Genomic DNA, 17,952 nt, shown 5'->3' with positions numbered 1-17,952 from the left:
TCAGGAGGAGAGGAAGGGGGAGAGAAGGAGTCACCTCTTCCACGTTCCTGGATAGGGAGCCCCAAGGCCATTTTCAGGGCAAAGAAGTGCCCCCAAAAAAGCGGACACAGGGCAAGGCAGGACAGGACAGGACAGGGCAAACCTGGGTCACAGCTCGGGGCCAGGGAAGTCCCATGACTGCAGTGTTCAGCTGCAGGTTTCCCAGCTGCTCTGGGCGGGAAGCGGCGCTGGGAGATGGGGGCGGGGAGAAGGGAGGGGAAAAGAGGAGGAGGGAAGTAAACAGGAGACCACAGAGAGAGCCAGTTCCCGGCGTTCAGAGAACACTAACCGCCTCCGGTCCCCGGTGGGTGGCTGTATGTGTGGAAATGAAACTGGGAGGAGGAGGGAGAGAGGGAAGAGCGGGCACGCACTTCTCGGCTGTCATCCACCTTGACTCTTTCGACCCTCCAGCCCGCTCCCCACCGGGGTAGGGGGTTGGGGGAGGTGGGAGGGAAACGGTTCAGCAAACGCCCACCCCCAAGTACCAGTAGCTGGTTCAGCTGTCGGTGAATCAGACACTGTCTCAGCAGCTTGTCACCTGCGCTCGGGAGGGGAACAGAGGGCAACCTTGGAACTTGGGAGGGGGAGGTTGGGAAAGTGCAGGATCCAGCACTGGGCCTGGGCCTGCGCGTAGGGGTGACGCCTACGACTCGGAAAAGGGCTATCCACTTCCCTACACCCACACACGTCTCGACCCAGTTCCCGGACGCCGAGTAGAGGGGGTGGGACGAGAGCATGGGGGCCGTACAGAAGGGGGAACTGGAAGAAGGGGAGGGGAGAAGAATGGGTGGGGGGTGTGCTGCGGCTGGAAGCGCTGGGTGCCGGGCGGGCGCGGCCGCGGGGAGAGCTGCTGCCCGGTGCCTGCCCGCGCGGGGTTATGCGAGGTAACCGAGCGGAGAGGAGGAGGGAGGCGGCGGGGGCCGCGGGCCGGGGTGTCTGGCACTCGTTGGACAAAGAGATGATGAAACGTGAGCGCTATATTTACCAAGGGGGTGGAGACGGGGCGGGGGGGGGGCGGGGAGTAAAAAGGACAAACTGTTCCACAACAACCACAGGAAACACAGCCCATTCTGACTCACTGGGAGGGCCGCACCGACCCCCTCGCAGGCTTAGCCTGAAGGCAGACGCGGGGCGCGGGTGCTCCCGGGACCGGACCGAACCTGGGCTGGGGCTGGATTGATTTATAAATAAAGGCACATTCGATCCAAGAGTGCGTGTGTGCGTGCGTGTGGTTCTTGTGGGGTAGGGGAGAGCACGGAATGGCAGGAATGTTTCCTAACCCCTTGGCCGGGCCATCGCCGGAAAGATCTGCCTGCAAACTCTGGGAGCGCAATTCCTGCAAAGTCATCTCCTCCCGCACAGCCTGGCCGGCCTGCCCGCCACGCCCCGCCTGGGGACAGCAGCACCCGCCTCCCCCACTCCCTCCCCACCCCCGCAGCCCATGGAGTTGGGGTGCGGTGCGGTGCTGGCTATGTTTAGAAGCTGATGTCATCTCGACACCCTACTCTGCAGTGTTCCCAGGAGGACCGCAGGGCAGGTTTTCCTCTTCCTCGCGGGCGTGGGGGATGGAAGGTGGCCAAGGTGCCCTGCCCTCTCCCCAACACACGCACCCCACACCCATCTACCCGGGAGATTAAAAGAAAAAAAAATGCAACACCGCCAGAGTTATGAAACAGGGTGGCGGGGGCGGTACGTGCACGCGGAGAGCGCAAAGCAAGGGCCTGGGCCGCGCGGGGCTCCCCCCCGGTCCCCGCCCACTCCCACCCCCGCGCTCGCGGGTGCAGGGGCTAATTTCAAGGTTAGCTCACGTGGGCGTGGGCGCCCGGAGCTCCTTGCACGAGTTTGGGGCGGGTTCCTGGTCCCCCAATCTAGGGCAGTTTGTTCAACTGCAGTAAAGGGAGCTTGATGTTCCATCAGGGAAGGGATTTCTGAGAACTGGGACTGTCCTCAGATGAACTCGCCTCCTCAGGCTGCTGCGGCGGCGGCCGCCTGCGGAAGACTTTTTAAAAGGGCGATGCCAGGCCGGGGCGCGCGGTCCAGGAGTGGCTGAGTCGCCCGCCAGTCCGCGGCCGGAGCCGAGCGCCCGCCCCCGAGCGCGGGTGATTCACCGAGCGCCGCGCTGGGCCGGTCGGAGCGCGGGGGGCTGCGAGCTAAACTTATCCTCCTGCATATGCATGAACGGGCGGCCTTTCTGCGCTGCAGAGGAGAGGGCTGGAGTTTTGCGGAAGGCTGCTAAGTGGGGCGGGAGCAAAGTAGGGCGGCGTGCAAGTTTTCGCGCTTGCCTGAGCTCCCTTCCCCCTCCAGCCCCTGGGTGTTAGCTGTCATTATGGCCACGGGCGTTCCACCAGATCGGGCTTTACCTGATTGTATTTCAAAATCCAGGAACATCGCCATTGTTGGAAGCTTTATCCCTTTAGCCCCGCCTCTCCCCTCCTCAAGCTCGCCTCCTTCTCTAATTCCCCTGCTTTCAACAAAATGAACACTGGTTTCCTCCACACATGTTCCGTGTGCCTAGGTGGGGTCGCTGGAGCCGGAGGGGCTGGGCCCTGAAAGGGAGAGGTCTGGATCCAGCCCAGAATGAGGTCCAACACGTGATCCTCTACCCCTAGTGAGCCATCTGTTCTCCTCCTTCCTTCCCGCCTGGAGGCTGGCAGTTCTGCCCGGCACGGTCCACGCTTCCCAGCAGGAAAGAGTGAGAAAAGCCAGAACTGGCAGAACCCAATACCTACGGAGTGTGATTTTAGCCCGAACTTCCCTGGTCCTTGAGCAGGGGTGACACCCGGCAATCTGTATTTTAAATCGAGCGCCAGGTGATTAGCTCCACCCTGCAAAATGGGGAAACCCTGCCTTGGGGCACAGTTTGAATAAAAATCTCCAGGGGAGGGGCCTGGGAATCTGTGCGGCATATGCCAGGAAATACCTTACTCCCCGCTAGGGTGAAAAATTTACCTTGGGCCAGGCGCGGTGGCTCACGCCTGTAATCCCAGCGCTTTGGGAGGCCGAGGTGGGCGGATCACCTGAGGTCAGGAGTTCGAGACCAGCCTGGCCAACATGGCGAAATCCCATCTTTACTAAAAATACAAAAATTAGCCGAGCATTGTGGCGCATGCCTGCAATCCCAGCTACTGGGGAGGCTGAGGCAGAAGAATCGCTTGAACCCGGGAGGCTGGGGTTGTTGCAGTGAACCGAAATCATGCCATTGCACTCCAGCCTGGGCGACAGAGCGAGACTCTGTCTCAAAAATAAATAAATAAATAAAATAATAAAATTTACCACGGAAAAAGAATAGGTTATTTGAACCCCCATTCCACTTTCTACAAACCAGCTTGAAGAAAGAAAAATCGAGACCATAAAATTAAGGAAGGGATTTTGAACACATTTATATTTGTGTCTGCTATCCATTAAATGTTGATTTAAGGTTTTCTGACCTTCACTGCCATAAAGAGCAATATTTGTAGATGTACAGCAGATGAGATGGTATTTAAAGAACCCAAGTCTTGCCCCAGTTTTTTTCTCTAGGATTTTTTTTTCTTTTGTTTTAGATCCCTTGAGTGTTTGGAGTTTGGGAGGAACTATTGGAGATTTATTAATCTAATCTCATCAATTTATAGATAAGGAAATAGCTCCCAGAGATTGCCTGAGGTTACAGAGTTTATCTCAGACCCAGAGGCCAGCTCCTCACAGTGGTCTACAACGCTGAACCAGCTGACTGTAGGCACTACTTCTTATGAGAGCTAATAATGATAATACTGTAATTATTTTAGGATGCACAGAAAACAAGGCTTATATGTTCTGGCTACAGGCCCATAAGCCATTGTTTTGAGAACTTGGATAATAAAGCAAATTCTTAGGCAGAATTTAGAGAGGAAAGCATAAACTAGAAGCATACTTATAGTCTGAATTTTCATGCTCCTTCCAGTTGGTTTGTTTGGATTTGAAAATGTGTATTTACAAAGACTAACTTGGGGGAAAACAGACCTCTTACATCTATGTGGCATAATATATACTTTAGTGATAAATTCTTTTAATTAGGAATGATTCATATTAATTTGGGATCACTTATTTTGCCAACATTTAATTGGGACAACCACATGCTGGCAAAACAGCCCAAGCTGGTTTTAATCATTAAACTATTATAATACACATTCCAACACCCCCAAGGAAACTTCACTGTTGAAAATACAAGAAAAAAATCCTAACAGAGAAATTATTTGCTGATATGTTATTTTATATATATGTTTTTAACATATAAACTTCATGAAGGACAGAGTCTCTTTTCATTTCTGTATTCCCCCATGCCTAGCTCATTGCCAGGAACATAAATATCTGGAGAATGAATGAGTGGAAAAGGAGAAAAAAGAGAAAGCATTCTACAGTTCTAGAATTGCTGGGTTTAAAAAGATATTCTAAATCAAGTCAAGCAGCAGTTATGTTTGTAAATGTGTGAGAAATTCATGTAGATGAAATCTCAGTTTTCTTTTATTACTTTCTTTTGTAACTCTGAAATGAGTGAGTTTGGAGAATTCAGTGTTTATGTCCAGTTCAAACAAAGTGAAATTAAAGGGAATTAAAGAAAAGATGGCAAGGAGTAAGGAAGGGAAAAGTTTATATTTTTAAAAAACCTAAAGTGATTGATGTATTCAAATTCCTGGATTATATAATCTTCAAGGAAAGATATAGACTTTTCCTCTATTCTGGAATAATGATGATGGTGGTCCTAGGGCTGTCTATAGATGTCCAGGCCCGAGCAGTCTGTTTCACCAGTACAATCCCAGTTAAAATGCAAGTCTGAGGGGCTGTACAGGCCATGATCATAGGGATCCTGGAGAGATCCCGCTGGTATGTGCACTGGGCCTTAAGGAGGCAGGCAAAGGTGCAATTTCTAAGTGATCATGTATCCTAGGGGACAGAATTTGTCCCAGAAAAATCATGAAGTAGGCAAACTCCCCTGGGCTTCAGTGAATTCTTTTCTAAAATTAAGAGATTAAGTTCTAAAAATGCAAGAACTCCAAGATGGCTTGGAGTTTTTTATACACTGTATGCCTACCTTACAGGGATGCATGCAGGGTGCTTGGTACAGGGCCTGACACAGAGTAAGCCCTCCATGAAAGGGGTCAGTGATAATGATGCTGATGGTGATGCTATTCTTGGTTGCCCAGTATCCCCTATCTACACCTTTCTTCCACCTGCAGTCACCTACTGCAGTATCTTCCCTGTACCACTTTAATATTTTTGTTGTTGTTTTCTTTATTTTTTTAAGCTGTACACTTTTATTGAACTGTTCTTGTCAGGTTTGTTATTTTTTAATTAAAATCTATTATACTCTTACTTACCTGAGCCACCCTTAGTTATGATTTAAAAAAAAAAAAAAACAGGGCCTTGCTCTGTTGCCCAGGCTGGAGTAGTACAGTGGTGTAATCAGGGCTCACTGCAGCCTTGACCTAGGCTGACGCAGTCCTTCAACCTCAGCCTCCTGAGTAGCTGGGACTACAGGTGCGAGCCACCATGCCTGGCTAACTTTTTTTTTTAATTTTTTTTTTTTTTTTGATGTGCCACTTTAAAAACAAAGTCAAAAGAAACTACTGTAGACCTCAAATTGGTAGAGTCAATTTGAGACCCTTCCCTTGGAGACCAGAACCTGGTGTAACTTTCTCTTAACAAAGGTTAATATCCAGTGGGGGTCAGGGTTGGAACTCACTGAATCCGCATCACATAGAATCAGGTACCTCTCACATTCACGAAAGTGAATTATTTTTAATGAATTGTGCTGACAGTATGCCTCTTGCAAAAAGAACTAGCCCTAGATTCTTTTCTAGCTATCAAGATGGAAAACAACCACATCGTTAATTCAGACGGAGGGGTAAACCAAGTTAATCAGACTCCAAGACCCATACTAATTGTTGACCAAGTAATGCCACAGTAGTCCATGGCTAAGGATTTCCGGCTTGTTCCAGTCCCTAAAAATCTGTTCCGCACAGTTAATATTTCACAAAACCAAAAGGGCTTAGCTGCAAGCACAAAGAGCTAGAAATCAGGAGACTTGTGGTTTCTATTGAGTTCTGTCATTATCTGTCTAATAAGATAAATAAGTCACTTCTCTGTAACTCAGTCTCCACATTTGTGAAGTGAGGGAAGAGAAACATGTCCTAAAAACCATGCAGGGGCTCTGGAAAGAAAAAGAGCTAAGAATGGTGGGTTTTTTATAAAAGTTACACAAATGAATGGTTTTTGTCTCCGTTTTTCTGAAAGTGGGTTAAAAATAGCTTCCAAATAAAGCTAAAAGAATTTATTTAGACTAAATTGCACCGAAGAAGTAGAGGAATTAAGAGCTATGACAAGCAAAGATGGGATGTTTCAATGAAAGAATCTCAGGCAGTAAAAAGGCTATGCTGTAAAACCAGAACTTTTGTTAGCACTGCATTTTTAAGATGAATTGGTCATAGTTAATGTATTGGATGGAAGAATTTTTAAACATCTGCCCCAAAGTATGCTGCATCCAAAAAATATATAACAAAACGAATTCTTACTCATTTGTGTTTATTCTTGGACTTATCCTGACATAATGGGGTTTTTTAAATTATAGATTCACACTGCATTTATTCATCACCCCTGTCCTCTCATCCATAACTCAAATTTACTACCAGCAACACAAAATACAAAGATGTGTCCAGTTTCACTACAGCTCTTCGCGTTTACAAGTGTCGAGCGCTTGCTTTCGGAACGCCCTTCTGATTGGCCGAGCCAATGCCAGTGACATCAACCAACTTACTTTTGATTGGAAGGCTGGTTGCTGGGACTGTAGCGTTTGCAGGAAGTCACTTAACTGTTTGGGAGCTGGAAAACCGAAGCTGAAGTTCTCTTTTGCCATAGGAACGAGCGCAACTGACTAGGGAAGATGTGTCCCAAAGCTCCGCAAGCTGGAACGTGAGCCAGGAGGCCCGGACCGGCCACGGGACCGCGAGGCACTCCGAAAGTGTGCGGCTGCCCCTTCCCTGCCTCCCAGCTGTTACCCTTTTAAATGTCAGTGTTCGAGGCTGTAGGGGTAGCACGAGGCAGCGAAATGGAACAGTCGGATTGGCCGCACGCCTCAGTTCTAGACGCACCTCTCCACCGAAGGCCGTTCTGACTGGCAGGGGGAGAAAGTAAACAGAGTTGAATCACCCTCCCCACTGGCCAATTGGAGGGGGTTTGGTTTGTGACGTGATGGGATTCTGCGAAATTGTTACTGAGCAAGAGAATGCCGGAACGGTGCGGACCGGCCGGAGCAGGGGCTCAGAAGCCGTCAGTGGACTCGGGAAAAAGTGTCTCTTAGACCTGGCGCTCGGCGGGGCCCTCGCCACCCGCGTCGGGGTGATCGGGTGAATGTCCTGGGGCTTTGGCTCGACGGAGAGGCGGCCGAGGGCGTGCACCTCTCTTGCAGTTTCCTCTCCCAGCGCCTCGGGGGCGTTTTCAGTCGAATAAACTTGCGACCGCCACGTGTGGCATCTTTCCAAGGGAGCCGGCTCAGAGGGGCCGGCGCGCCCGTCGGGGGATCGCGGCCGGCGCGGGGCAGGGGCGGCGGCTAGAGGCGGCGGCGCGGCGGAGCCCGGGGCCGTGGATGCTGCGTGCGGAGGCGCTGCCGGTTACGTAAAGATGAGGGGCTGAGGTCGCCTCGGCGCTCCTGCGAGTCGGAAGCGCCCCGCGCCCCCGCCCCCTTGGCCGCCGCGCCGTGCCGCGCCGCGCCGCGCTTGTCGTCCGAGGCCAGGGCAGGGCGAGCCGAACCTCCGCAGCCACCGCCAAGTTTGGCCGCGCCGCCTTGGGCTGCCGTCGCCCGCACCATGTCCGCGGCCGCCTACATGGACTTCGTGGCTGCCCAGTGTCTGGTTTCCATTTCGAACCGCGCTGCGGTGCCGGAGCATGGGGTCGCTCCGGACGCCGAGCGGCTGCGACTACCTGAGCGCGAGGTGACCAAGGAGCACGGTGACCCGGGGGACACCTGGAAGGATTACTGCACACTGGTCACCATCGCCAAGAGCTTGTTGGACCTGAACAAGTACCGACCCATCCAGACCCCCTCCGTGTGCAGCGACAGTCTGGAAAGTCCAGATGAGGATATGGGATCCGACAGCGACGTGACCACCGAATCTGGGTCGAGTCCTTCCCACAGCCCGGAGGAGAGACAGGATCCTGGCAGCGCGCCCAGCCCGCTTTCCCTCCTCCACCCTGGAGTGGCTGCGAAGGGGAAACACGCCTCCGAAAAGAGGCACAAGTGCCCCTACAGTGGCTGTGGGAAAGTCTATGGAAAATCCTCCCATCTCAAAGCCCATTACAGAGTGCATACAGGTTAGCGGCGTCGCCCTCTCCCCCGGAGCTCTGGGGTTAGTTAACCTTTGGCCAGGCAGCGTTCCTGGGCGTTCGGGACACTGCTCTCGGCCGAAAGGGTGCAAACATGTTGGATAAGATGCGGTTTAACTCTTTAAATAATTTAAATGTGCATTGGCGGAAAGCTCACTCTCTCCTTAATTGTCCCCGGCCTCCGGGAGCCATGGAGAGCCTTAAACTGGCGGGTAGAGCGAGTGCGGTGCGTGGCTTCGCGGGGAGTGGTGTCCGCCCCTCCCCTGTCCCGCCCCGCCCCCGGGACTCCCGCACCCCGCCACGGTGGGGCCACCCCACCTGGGAGACGCTGGCAGCGGGGAAGTCAGATGGCGTATCTTTTATTTAATTCTCTTGTCGGGTTGCAGAGAAGTGGTTGAAACCGAGGGGGGACGCGGCGCACTTTACTTCGAGCCTTTTAGGGATGACTAAGGACTCATTTAACTGGATGCCTGCTACTTTTTTGGGCTTGCCAAGGTGGTTTTAAATTTGGCCAGGAGTCCCCCGAGAGATTTAAAATAACCCGGCTTCAGGCAGCAAAGGAGTCTGATCAAGTAATGGTTAACTTCACTCATTAGTCCTCCTAATGAGCCAGATTTCAGAGCTGACTTTTTTTTTTTTTTGGCCATGTGACTTAGGTCGCACCCTCCACCCGTGAATCGCGGTTTGCAGGGAGGTGTGGTCCTTGCCGGAGGTCAAGGCTTGGTAATGAATGTTGGGCGGTTCTGGAGGCCTCAGGGAATAGTTCCTCCCAGGGAGGGTGAGAGGCATGGCCGTACAAATGAATGTGGCCAGAAAGACATCTATCTGCCTTTTAAAATGGGCTTTGGAGACTTCCAGGGACCTGGGTCATCCAATTCTCTTGGTTGTGTTTAACATGAACGGTAAAAGTTGGAAAGCATTCACATTTGGACATGCTGTCTTGACCATCTTCGGAACGCTTCTTTTACAAGCGCCATTCAGAGGTAGCGGGGCCTGGTCCTCTCAGATAAGCCTTTTGCCTCTGTCCTGTGACACCGTGCTTGAGAGGGTATTGTTGGAGTTAGTTGGAAAAGTGTTGTCATTTTTTGGTGTAATACTTCGATACTTTTAAGATGAGGTCTTGGGCCTGTGGTTTAAAAATGATACATGGAAAATAATGATACTTGATTGGGGTTTTTTGTTTTGTTTTGCTTTCCTTTTTAAAAGAAAGGCCACGTAACTGCTTCTCATTCCATTTCCTTTGGAAACTTGTTCTTGTGGAGGTGGCTGCTGGCACCGGAATCAGACTGAATTTCCTCCATGGTTAATGCAAAATCAGGTTCTGTTTGGGGTCATCATTTAGGTTGCCATAAAACAGCACGTTTTAAGGCTTGTATCTGTAAGGTTGCTGAAAGGCATGTGCCTGTGTTGGGGGATGTGACCTTTAGTGTGGCTCTGGGGGTGAAGTAGGGGTATATTAACTGGAGGGTGTTACTCACCAACAGCTGTTGGGCGGGCCTGGCTGTGTCAGCCATGTTCCCGGAGTTCAGTTGTTCCCATCGACACCCACTGCCACCTTGAGCAAAGGCATTTTCTCCTTCAGGGAGCTGCCCAGTCGTGCAGCCAGGGAGGCCTGCAGTTCTTCTGTGAGCTGCCAGAGTCTGTCCGACTCAGGAATAGGGTTTCCAGCGTTCTGGGCCATTCGGCTGAGTGATTTTTCTTAGGCATTTATAGAAATGGCTGCTTCTGTGTGCGTGCATGCGTGCTGCTCCTTAATTCTCCATAAGGCAAGTCATTCGGCTCAGCTGTTTCAGGAGAACCTTTTTCCCAGTCAGGAGTGGAAAACGAAGTGAGATGTTCATTCAGCTTTAAGTGCTACAGTCAGTCCTTTGAACCTAGGGATATGGTGATTGCAGGTGCCTATGTTTTGGGGATCTCTAATCTTAGTGCATGGTTGAACAAAACCTCAGCCTGGGTTAACATTGTCAGAAGTGTATTCCTGCTAGAGGAGGTATGTGTTAAAGTTACTTTAAATAAGAGACTTGGAGGTCTTATGCATTTGGAAGTTTCAGATACAACTTCAATTTATATTGACTTTAGGATAGGGTAAGGAGCTTTCCTAATTTTCTTTCTGCTGGTGTTAAATCAAGAAGGTGGGCAGAGATGGCATTTGGAATGTCTGCATTCTGTGAAGATTTTAAGAGCTAAACTCCCTGCCACACCCCCTTGCTCAGTGCTGCTAACATTCCCGCAAGAAACCCTCCAGCTTGCTCACTTCCTTATAGAGACACATACAGCTGCCACTTCCATAGACCACTTCTACACCAGCTTTAGAAGTTGAATCATTCAAACAGATTTTCTTCTAATTCAGTGCTGCTACTTCTGTAGTGTGCTGGGAGGAACGACACAGTTGAGGCCGACTGAGCTGGGTTCTGATTTGTCCTGTTGTTTTCTTATTTGAGACCATAAGCAAGTTACTTTAATTCAGAGTTTGCAAACTGGAGGCTTGCTGCTGAATTTGCTTTGCAGATTTGTTTGGCTTGGCCAACACAGGGTTTATAAAAATTTAATTAGTTACCAACATCTAAAAATCAGAGGATTATGGCATGAATCCAGATTCCTGGCTTGTCTGGAAAAATCAAAAGATCTGGCAAAACTGGGCCTGAATTCCTGCCTAGCAACAATTGGCTTGAACTGATCATGATATGGGGCAGTACCTCGTATTTTAATCACTTACAAGATCTCTTTTGGCATTTAAGTTTGTAACCTCTGCTTTGTTTAAGCCTCACTTTGTTAATCCACAAGATAGGGCTGCTATCCTCAAGTCACAGGTTCTTGTGCAAAGATAACATCTATAAAGCACCTGGTAGGGTTCCACACACAGTAGCCCCTTGAGAAATGCTGGGTCATGTGGTTTGTGTATAATGTACAGAACGTCACCTTAAAAATCAGGAAACACTGGATAAACTTATTTTTAAACAGTATGTTAATTTACATTTTCAAATAGTATGTTCAGTTTGTTTTTCTTCAACCAGACCAGATCTTTTCAGGTGACATACCTCTAAAGTTTAAGCAGTGGATCAATTGTTAATCTAAAGAAAAAAAAGACGCAACAAATATACTATTTTTCCTGTTTCCAGACTTTTTGGACACTTTATGATGTATTTATTTATACTGTTTCAGATTAATTTTAGAACTATTAAGAGTATTTTATATGAAAATATATCAAGCATGTTATTTGAAAATGTAATTAACATGAAGTTTATCCTAAGTCTCCTGACTTTGTGGATACCTTTCACATAGAGTATGGGCAGATTTTGGGGGGCGGGTGGTAAAGGCAGTGTTATCCTTTGGAGAAGGAAACAACTACATTCTAATTCCAGCTCAGAAGTCATCAGAACAGGCTGATGTTGAATCATGCTGGGTTGATATCTGGATGACAGAAACCTTAGGCCTTGTTTCTGTGCCAGGTGCCATCTTATTCTCTTTTTGGAGGGGCTTAAGTCAGCTATCGCCAAGTGGTGACAATGGGTTGAGTTTGTTAACACTGGTTATAGGATTCTGAAGATCAGAAAACCCCAAATTCCAACCATCAAACCCTAGTTCTATGAAAAAATATTTTTCAGTTTATATATATATATATATATAGTGCAAAAGGAGGCTCATATAAAAAACCAGGAGAGATGGGGGCTACAAAAGCCCGGAGTGGCGGCTTCTACTTCTCCTTAGCCTCTTCAAACACATTCTTGGGATCCTTGGCATACTTGGTGTGAGGGACCTGGACAGCCTCCGTAGTAGAAGTTGTCCTCCAATATGGAAAACAGATTTTTTTGGTCCCTCTAGGAATGTCCATCACTAGCCAACTCTAACTTAGGTGGGAATTTTGCTTAAAGGCATGAGGTTGCCCTGAGCTTCTTGTACTCTTCTCCCTTAATTACTGTAAAAGGTTTTGGAGTCAACTGTTTGGTCAAGGAGAGTCTGATGTCATCAGAGGTATGAGGAAAAACTCACTTCATTGCCTGGGAGGTGGGGCCTTAGGGACAGAGCAAGGCCTTGCCCTAGACTAAGGGGCGTTAGCTCACTGGGCTGCCCATTAAGTAGGCCCTGCCCAGCCCTTACCACCATCTCTTCTCTTCATGAGTGGAACGGAAGCCCTGTACCTGGATCCTTAGGGACACATTCTCTCTACCCCATTCTTCTTTCCAGAGGGCTCCCCAGACTGATGTGGAATGGCATTTCATAACCCAACTTGCTTCATCCAACGTAGATGTACAACTAGGCCTGAGTGGGGCTTGCACAGGTAACTGTTTCTCTACCCTTTTTCCATAAATGTCCCCTCTATTACTGATCCTCCTGCCTCAGCCTCCAGAGTAGCTGGGATTATGGGTGTGTGCCACCACACTCGGCAAATTTTTTGCATTTTTAGTAGAGACAGGGTTTCACCATGTTGGCCGGGCTAGTCTCGAACTCCTGACTTCAAGTGATCTGCTCACCTAGGCCTCACAAAGTTCTGGGATTACAGGTGTGAGCCACTGTGCCTGGCCTCCCCCATTACATTTTAATTCCACAGATAGACTGGAGCTGTTTTTGGACTATGCCCCCTTCTGAAGGCGACAAATCATTGTAATAGCTAAGACTTTTTTCACCTGTCACAGAACCAATTTTTGCCCCCTGGGAGATGATACTGCCTCACTCCACTCAGCAATAGGAGCGATATCAAGTATCCTGTTAGGGAAGAATAACAATCTATGCAAAAGGCTGCATACAGATGTCTTCTAGCTATAGAGGATGGGTTTCTAAGGCTGCAAGTGTTTGCTATAGGATTTGTTTCTGGGTTTTAGACAAGAGGCTAAAACTCCCTTGAATCAAGTGAAAGATGTCCAGACTGTTCTCCAGCCCCCAGCCCAAGCTCTCTGCAGAAATCTGACCCTGGGGCTGGAGGCTGTTAGGACCCTACAGCTCTTATTGCTAGTCACAAGGTAGGAGCCACCCAGTTGCCTTTCTTTCCTCATTTCCCATTTGTCCTGTGTCATCCTCTATCTATCTGCCCTAGCAAAGACAAAGTCGGGGGGCCTCTGAGAATCTTCTGCTGGCAAGATTACAGTTTCACGATAGAAAACATAAGTGGAGTCAAATTACAGAGTACGCACGCTGTTTCCCTTGATTTTCCTCTCACATCTTCTGTTCGTGGTGAGAAGAGAGAGGGGAGGGGTATAAGTGGGTTCCTGGGTGAGAGAGGGAGGTACCAGAGTAAATACAGTGCCGCTTGGATGGTGACACCCCATTACCTTCAGACACAAAGATGTAAGCTGAGGGAAATGAATTCTTGGATTCAGGGAAATGAATTCTTGGATTCTGAACGTGAGGGTCAGATTTACATTCCTGTCTCAATTGTTGACGCTTATCCCAAGGACTAGTCATTCTGCAACATCTGTGGGAAATTCCCAGATTGAACTTCCCAGGGAGAAACATCATATGACATATTGGGAAAATGGCTGACAATGGTTTTCCTTAGTAAGTTCATTGAGAAGAAAAGTGGGCGGATGATTTCCCAGTCTTCACTCTTTCAGAAGCCCCTAAAACAATCTGACATGCTCTAGTTGGAGCCTGCTTTCTATCCCATCAGTTTGATTTCTGAATGCCTTATGATCATTAGCATTCTTTATTTAAAAAAAAAAAAAAGCTTTGTCGCATTTGTTAGTCTTGACTTCCAAATCTTCTGTGTTCTTTTTTTTTTTCTCTCTCTCTCTCTCTTTCCCCTTGGCTGTTCTCAGGCTTGGAGAAAAAGCTTGTAGCATGCCATTCCTTCCTCCACTGCTAGAATCCTCCCCCACATCCGACCCTCCCACCTTTTCCTAATGTTTCTCCAGCAAGCCCAGCGCCCACTGAAGAGCGTAAATTAGTGCCTAGTAATTGGTACAAAGGCACTTTCTGTTTCTATGCAACATACGCAGAAAGGAGGGGCAAAAGGAAGACGAAGAAAAAAACCCCACAGATGGTTAAAAAGGGAAAGAAGTGAGATCCTCTTTCAGGGGTCTTTGAGCAATCCTGGCTGTCTCTCTCCGCCCCACTTTTTGTTGAAAGTTAGTCACAGGCCTAGGCCTAACTCAGAGCACTTGGTGGCAGCAGTTGTTAGTATGAAAAGAATAGCACTTGGAGGTTAGAAGTGACCTTGGGAGGTCATCACATCCATCATTTTGTCTTTAAGAAAGCACATCCCCACCCTCTCTCAGAAAGATGGGGATTGTTCTCTTGAAATGTTTTGGGGGGACTTGGAGGGCTTTGAAGCACAAAAGCCGCCTCTCTGCCTTGACTAGCATGTGAGTGGTCATACTGTGTAATCTCCCAGAGCCTCACCAACTCATGAGGGTGCTAGGTATTTGGAAGCATTTGTCAGCAGAAAATGCTAAAGCCCCTAGCTTCAAGCTTGGCTCTGTGGGTGCCTAGGAATTTTTCCTTCATTTTGAATTCTTTGCAGTACTTTCATTTGAGTTATTTTCCCCCCTTGCTCTCCTGGGACTTCAGTCTATGGTTAACATTTTTCTTTTTCACCTTAGTTTAAAGGGCTGCTTCATGGAATTAACCAAGTGAAAGGGCAGAGGTGGAGTGAGCTGGGGCGGCCTATGCCCTTTTTATGGGAGCAGCACTCTCTTTAACAGCCCAAGGCAGAGCTGCTGAGAGGTTTCCTACCACTCCCTACCTGGAATCCTCCTGAAACTTTAATACCTTTTTGATGCATTAAGGCCACAAGTAAACATTTGTTTTATCCCAGCCTCAAGCAGTCCCCTCAGCAAATAATAGGACTAACATTATTATTCATAAGAATGTGATCCCCCCTGAGGGAGTGAGAAGCACCCATTTTTTTTTTTTCTTTAAATACATGGGACCTTCCAAGGGCATTCATTGCCATGTGTGTCCAAAGCCTTTTTGATGGTATGCCCGAAGGCTTCTCTTTTAATCTCAGTTTCTAGTGTGGCATAATTGACTTTGGAACCCTGAAATGAGAATTGAAGAATCTGGATCTGAAATCTAAAGGTTCTAGAGCTGAGAGAACCAGTTTGCTCACGATCTAAGCCAGAGCTGCTGCTGCTGGGCCTTTGAATTTGTTTATTTTTTAATGAAACTGAGAATGATCACGAATTTGAACAGGAGAAAGGAATCTAGGAGAATTTGAACAGGAGAAAGGCCAATCCTTAACTGGCCAGATTGAGTCTTTTTAAAAAGTGAGGACATTTATTTAAATAGATTAAAATAAGAGACGGGAGCTTAAGCCATACAAAATTAGTGACAAGCATTTGAAATGCAGTCAGTGGTGTTATGTATTCAATGAAGTTTGAACATTTTTCCAAGCTGAGCCTCCGTCCTTGTGGAAGGGAGTATCTCCCAAAGGGCCTGACTTGAACCAAAGTGGGAACCAGTGGAATAGGCAATGGTCAAAAACACAAAAGTCTCTCTTGGGAGTTTTGGACATTTTAGTACTGGGAGCAAAATTACAGATCATCTTGGCCCAAAGAAATAGAGGGAGAAGAAAAAGTTTCACCATCTCTGTCTTACCAGAGAGCTAGCTTTCGTAAGACAGGCAGTTAGAAATGAAGAGTAAGGCCTGACCTATTTCATATTGAACAGTCAAGACTGAGGAACTGGAATGTGAGGGGGCCTTTACCTTCAGTACAGAGACAGTAGATAGAGTCGTCAGAGCACAGGCTTTCGGGTCCTTCTGACATGGGTTTTTGAATCCTGTCTCCACCATTCTATTTATGACAACTCAGGCTCTACTTACCTTCTCTGAGCCTCAGGTTTCTCATCTGTAAAATGGAGCTCAGTAATTATATATTTATGAAGTTGTTATGAAGCTTAATTCAGATGAGGTGTTTAAATCATTTAGCACACCATTATAATTAAAAATAAAGAATTTATGTGTGTATTCCGGAAGCCCTTGATTCCTAGAATTTTTGTTTAGAATTCCAGATTAGTCCAGCACTGCCTCATTCACTTAAATTATTTATTATTATTATTGTTATATTTTGAGACTGTGTCTCACTCTGTCACCGAGGCTGGAGTGCAGTGGCATGAAGGATCTTGGCTCACTGCAACGTCTGCAGTCTCCCCCCCCTACTTCCCCCTGTCCCCCCCACTCAAGCAATCCTCCCACCTCAGCCTCCCAAGTAACTGGGACCACAGATGCACACCATTTTTTGTAGAGACTGGGTTTCACTATGTTGCCCAGGCTGGTCTCAAACTCCTGAGCTCAAGCCATTTGCCTCCCTCAGCCTCCCAAAGTGTTAGGATTACAGGCATGAGCCACTGCACCCAGCCATCTCATTCACTTAAATTATTGAGTGACTTACATGCAAAAAGCTGTGTAAAATGCTGGTACCAGGCACTTTGGATTTTGTGGCTAATAGTGATAATAATGATAATATCTAACATTTATTATATGTCAGGTTCCGAGCTAAATGGTTTACATGCATTGTCACATTTAAACTCACAGCAATCCTGTGAGATAGAAAGGTGCTGTTCTTCTCATTTAATAGGAGGAATCAGACTGGGAGTTAGTTAACGTGGTTCAAGGTTACACTAGAATTTTCCTAGTCTGTCTAGGAAAGTCCTAGTCCTAGGTGGGTGGAGTTGGGCATGAATGCTTGGTGATCTAGACCCCTTGGGTTTCTGCCAGTGGGAAGAGACCCTGTGTTTTATGTGGTTCTCTTGGGTTTGGTCCCAGAGCTACCAGTCTTCAGCTGTCTACTCTTTTGTTGTTCTAACTCTGGCTCATGGTTGATTTTCATGAACCTCGGTTAGGAGTGTCAGCAGAAATCTTGGACTCTGACCACACCTACTCTGTATTTTCCATAGTTATCCAGAAGCTGCTTCCTTCCCATTGAAAAATAACCTGGTTGTGGGCCCAAAGCTGTATTAGTCAGGACAACAGAATCCAAACAGGGACTGGCTTAATAAAAAAAATGAAACTTTATTGATTCAGGTTACAAACACATCTAGGGGTAGCTCTCGTTTCGGTGTCTGTGGATACAGGCACTCAGTTTCTGCCTCTCCATGGCTCAGTTTTGCTGCCTTTTGCTACAGCCTCATTCACGGGGTTGCTGGGGGCTGTCTCCAAACAGTGGTGAGATGGCTGCCCATAGTTCCAGACTCATATCCTGCCACTTAAGCAAGCCCCAAGGAAAGACAGTTTTCCATTCCCAAAGATTCCAGCAAAAGTTCCAGGCTTTAAGCTCCATGACTAGTTCAGACTGTGTGCCCCATCCCTGAAATGAATCACTGTGGCATGACTGGGTCACATCCAATCTCTGGGTCTGGAGGTGTGGGGTCACCCTCCTTGGAATTACGTATATCCAGAATGGGGAAGGGGTTGTTGCCAAAAGGAAATTTAATGTGTTATTTATTATCCAGAAGGGAACAAATGCCAGACAGGCAAAACCAACACCTATTCTCTCTATCGTCCCATTTAGTTAGTTATTTATTTTTATTTGTATTTTTTTGAGACAAAGTCTCGCCCTGCTGCCCAGGCTGGAGTACAGCAGCACAATCTCAGCTCACTGCAACCTCCACCTCCCCGGGTTAAGCCATTCTGGTGCCTCAGCC

At 47.9% G+C, this 17,952-nt stretch overlaps 1 protein-coding gene and 1 long non-coding RNA gene across 2 annotated transcripts in view; one reads left to right on the top strand and one right to left on the bottom strand.

Annotated features, from left to right (window-relative positions):
- The window catches only part of LOC134737901 (uncharacterized), a 142,857-nt gene extending 135,723 nt beyond the window's left edge, over positions 1 to 7,134 (bottom strand). Inside the window, exon 1 of the long non-coding RNA XR_010123315.1 lies at positions 6,809 to 7,134. This is a non-coding gene — a long non-coding RNA (uncharacterized LOC134737901). The remainder of the gene's footprint in view (positions 1 to 6,808) is intronic.
- The window catches only part of KLF9 (KLF transcription factor 9), a 30,787-nt gene continuing 18,426 nt past the window's right edge, over positions 5,592 to 17,952 (top strand). Inside the window, exon 1 of the mRNA XM_054501734.2 lies at positions 5,592 to 8,361. Coding sequence (XP_054357709.1) covers positions 7,857 to 8,361 — 505 coding nt within the window. The 5' untranslated portion in view covers positions 5,592 to 7,856. The remainder of the gene's footprint in view (positions 8,362 to 17,952) is intronic.

This window comes from Pongo pygmaeus, chromosome 13 (genome assembly GCF_028885625.2).
Source record: "Pongo pygmaeus isolate AG05252 chromosome 13, NHGRI_mPonPyg2-v2.0_pri, whole genome shotgun sequence".
Taxonomy (NCBI): Eukaryota; Metazoa; Chordata; class Mammalia; order Primates; family Hominidae; genus Pongo; species Pongo pygmaeus.
The sequence above is the reverse complement of the archived record's forward strand: the minus strand, read 5'-3'. Positions and strand labels throughout refer to the sequence as shown.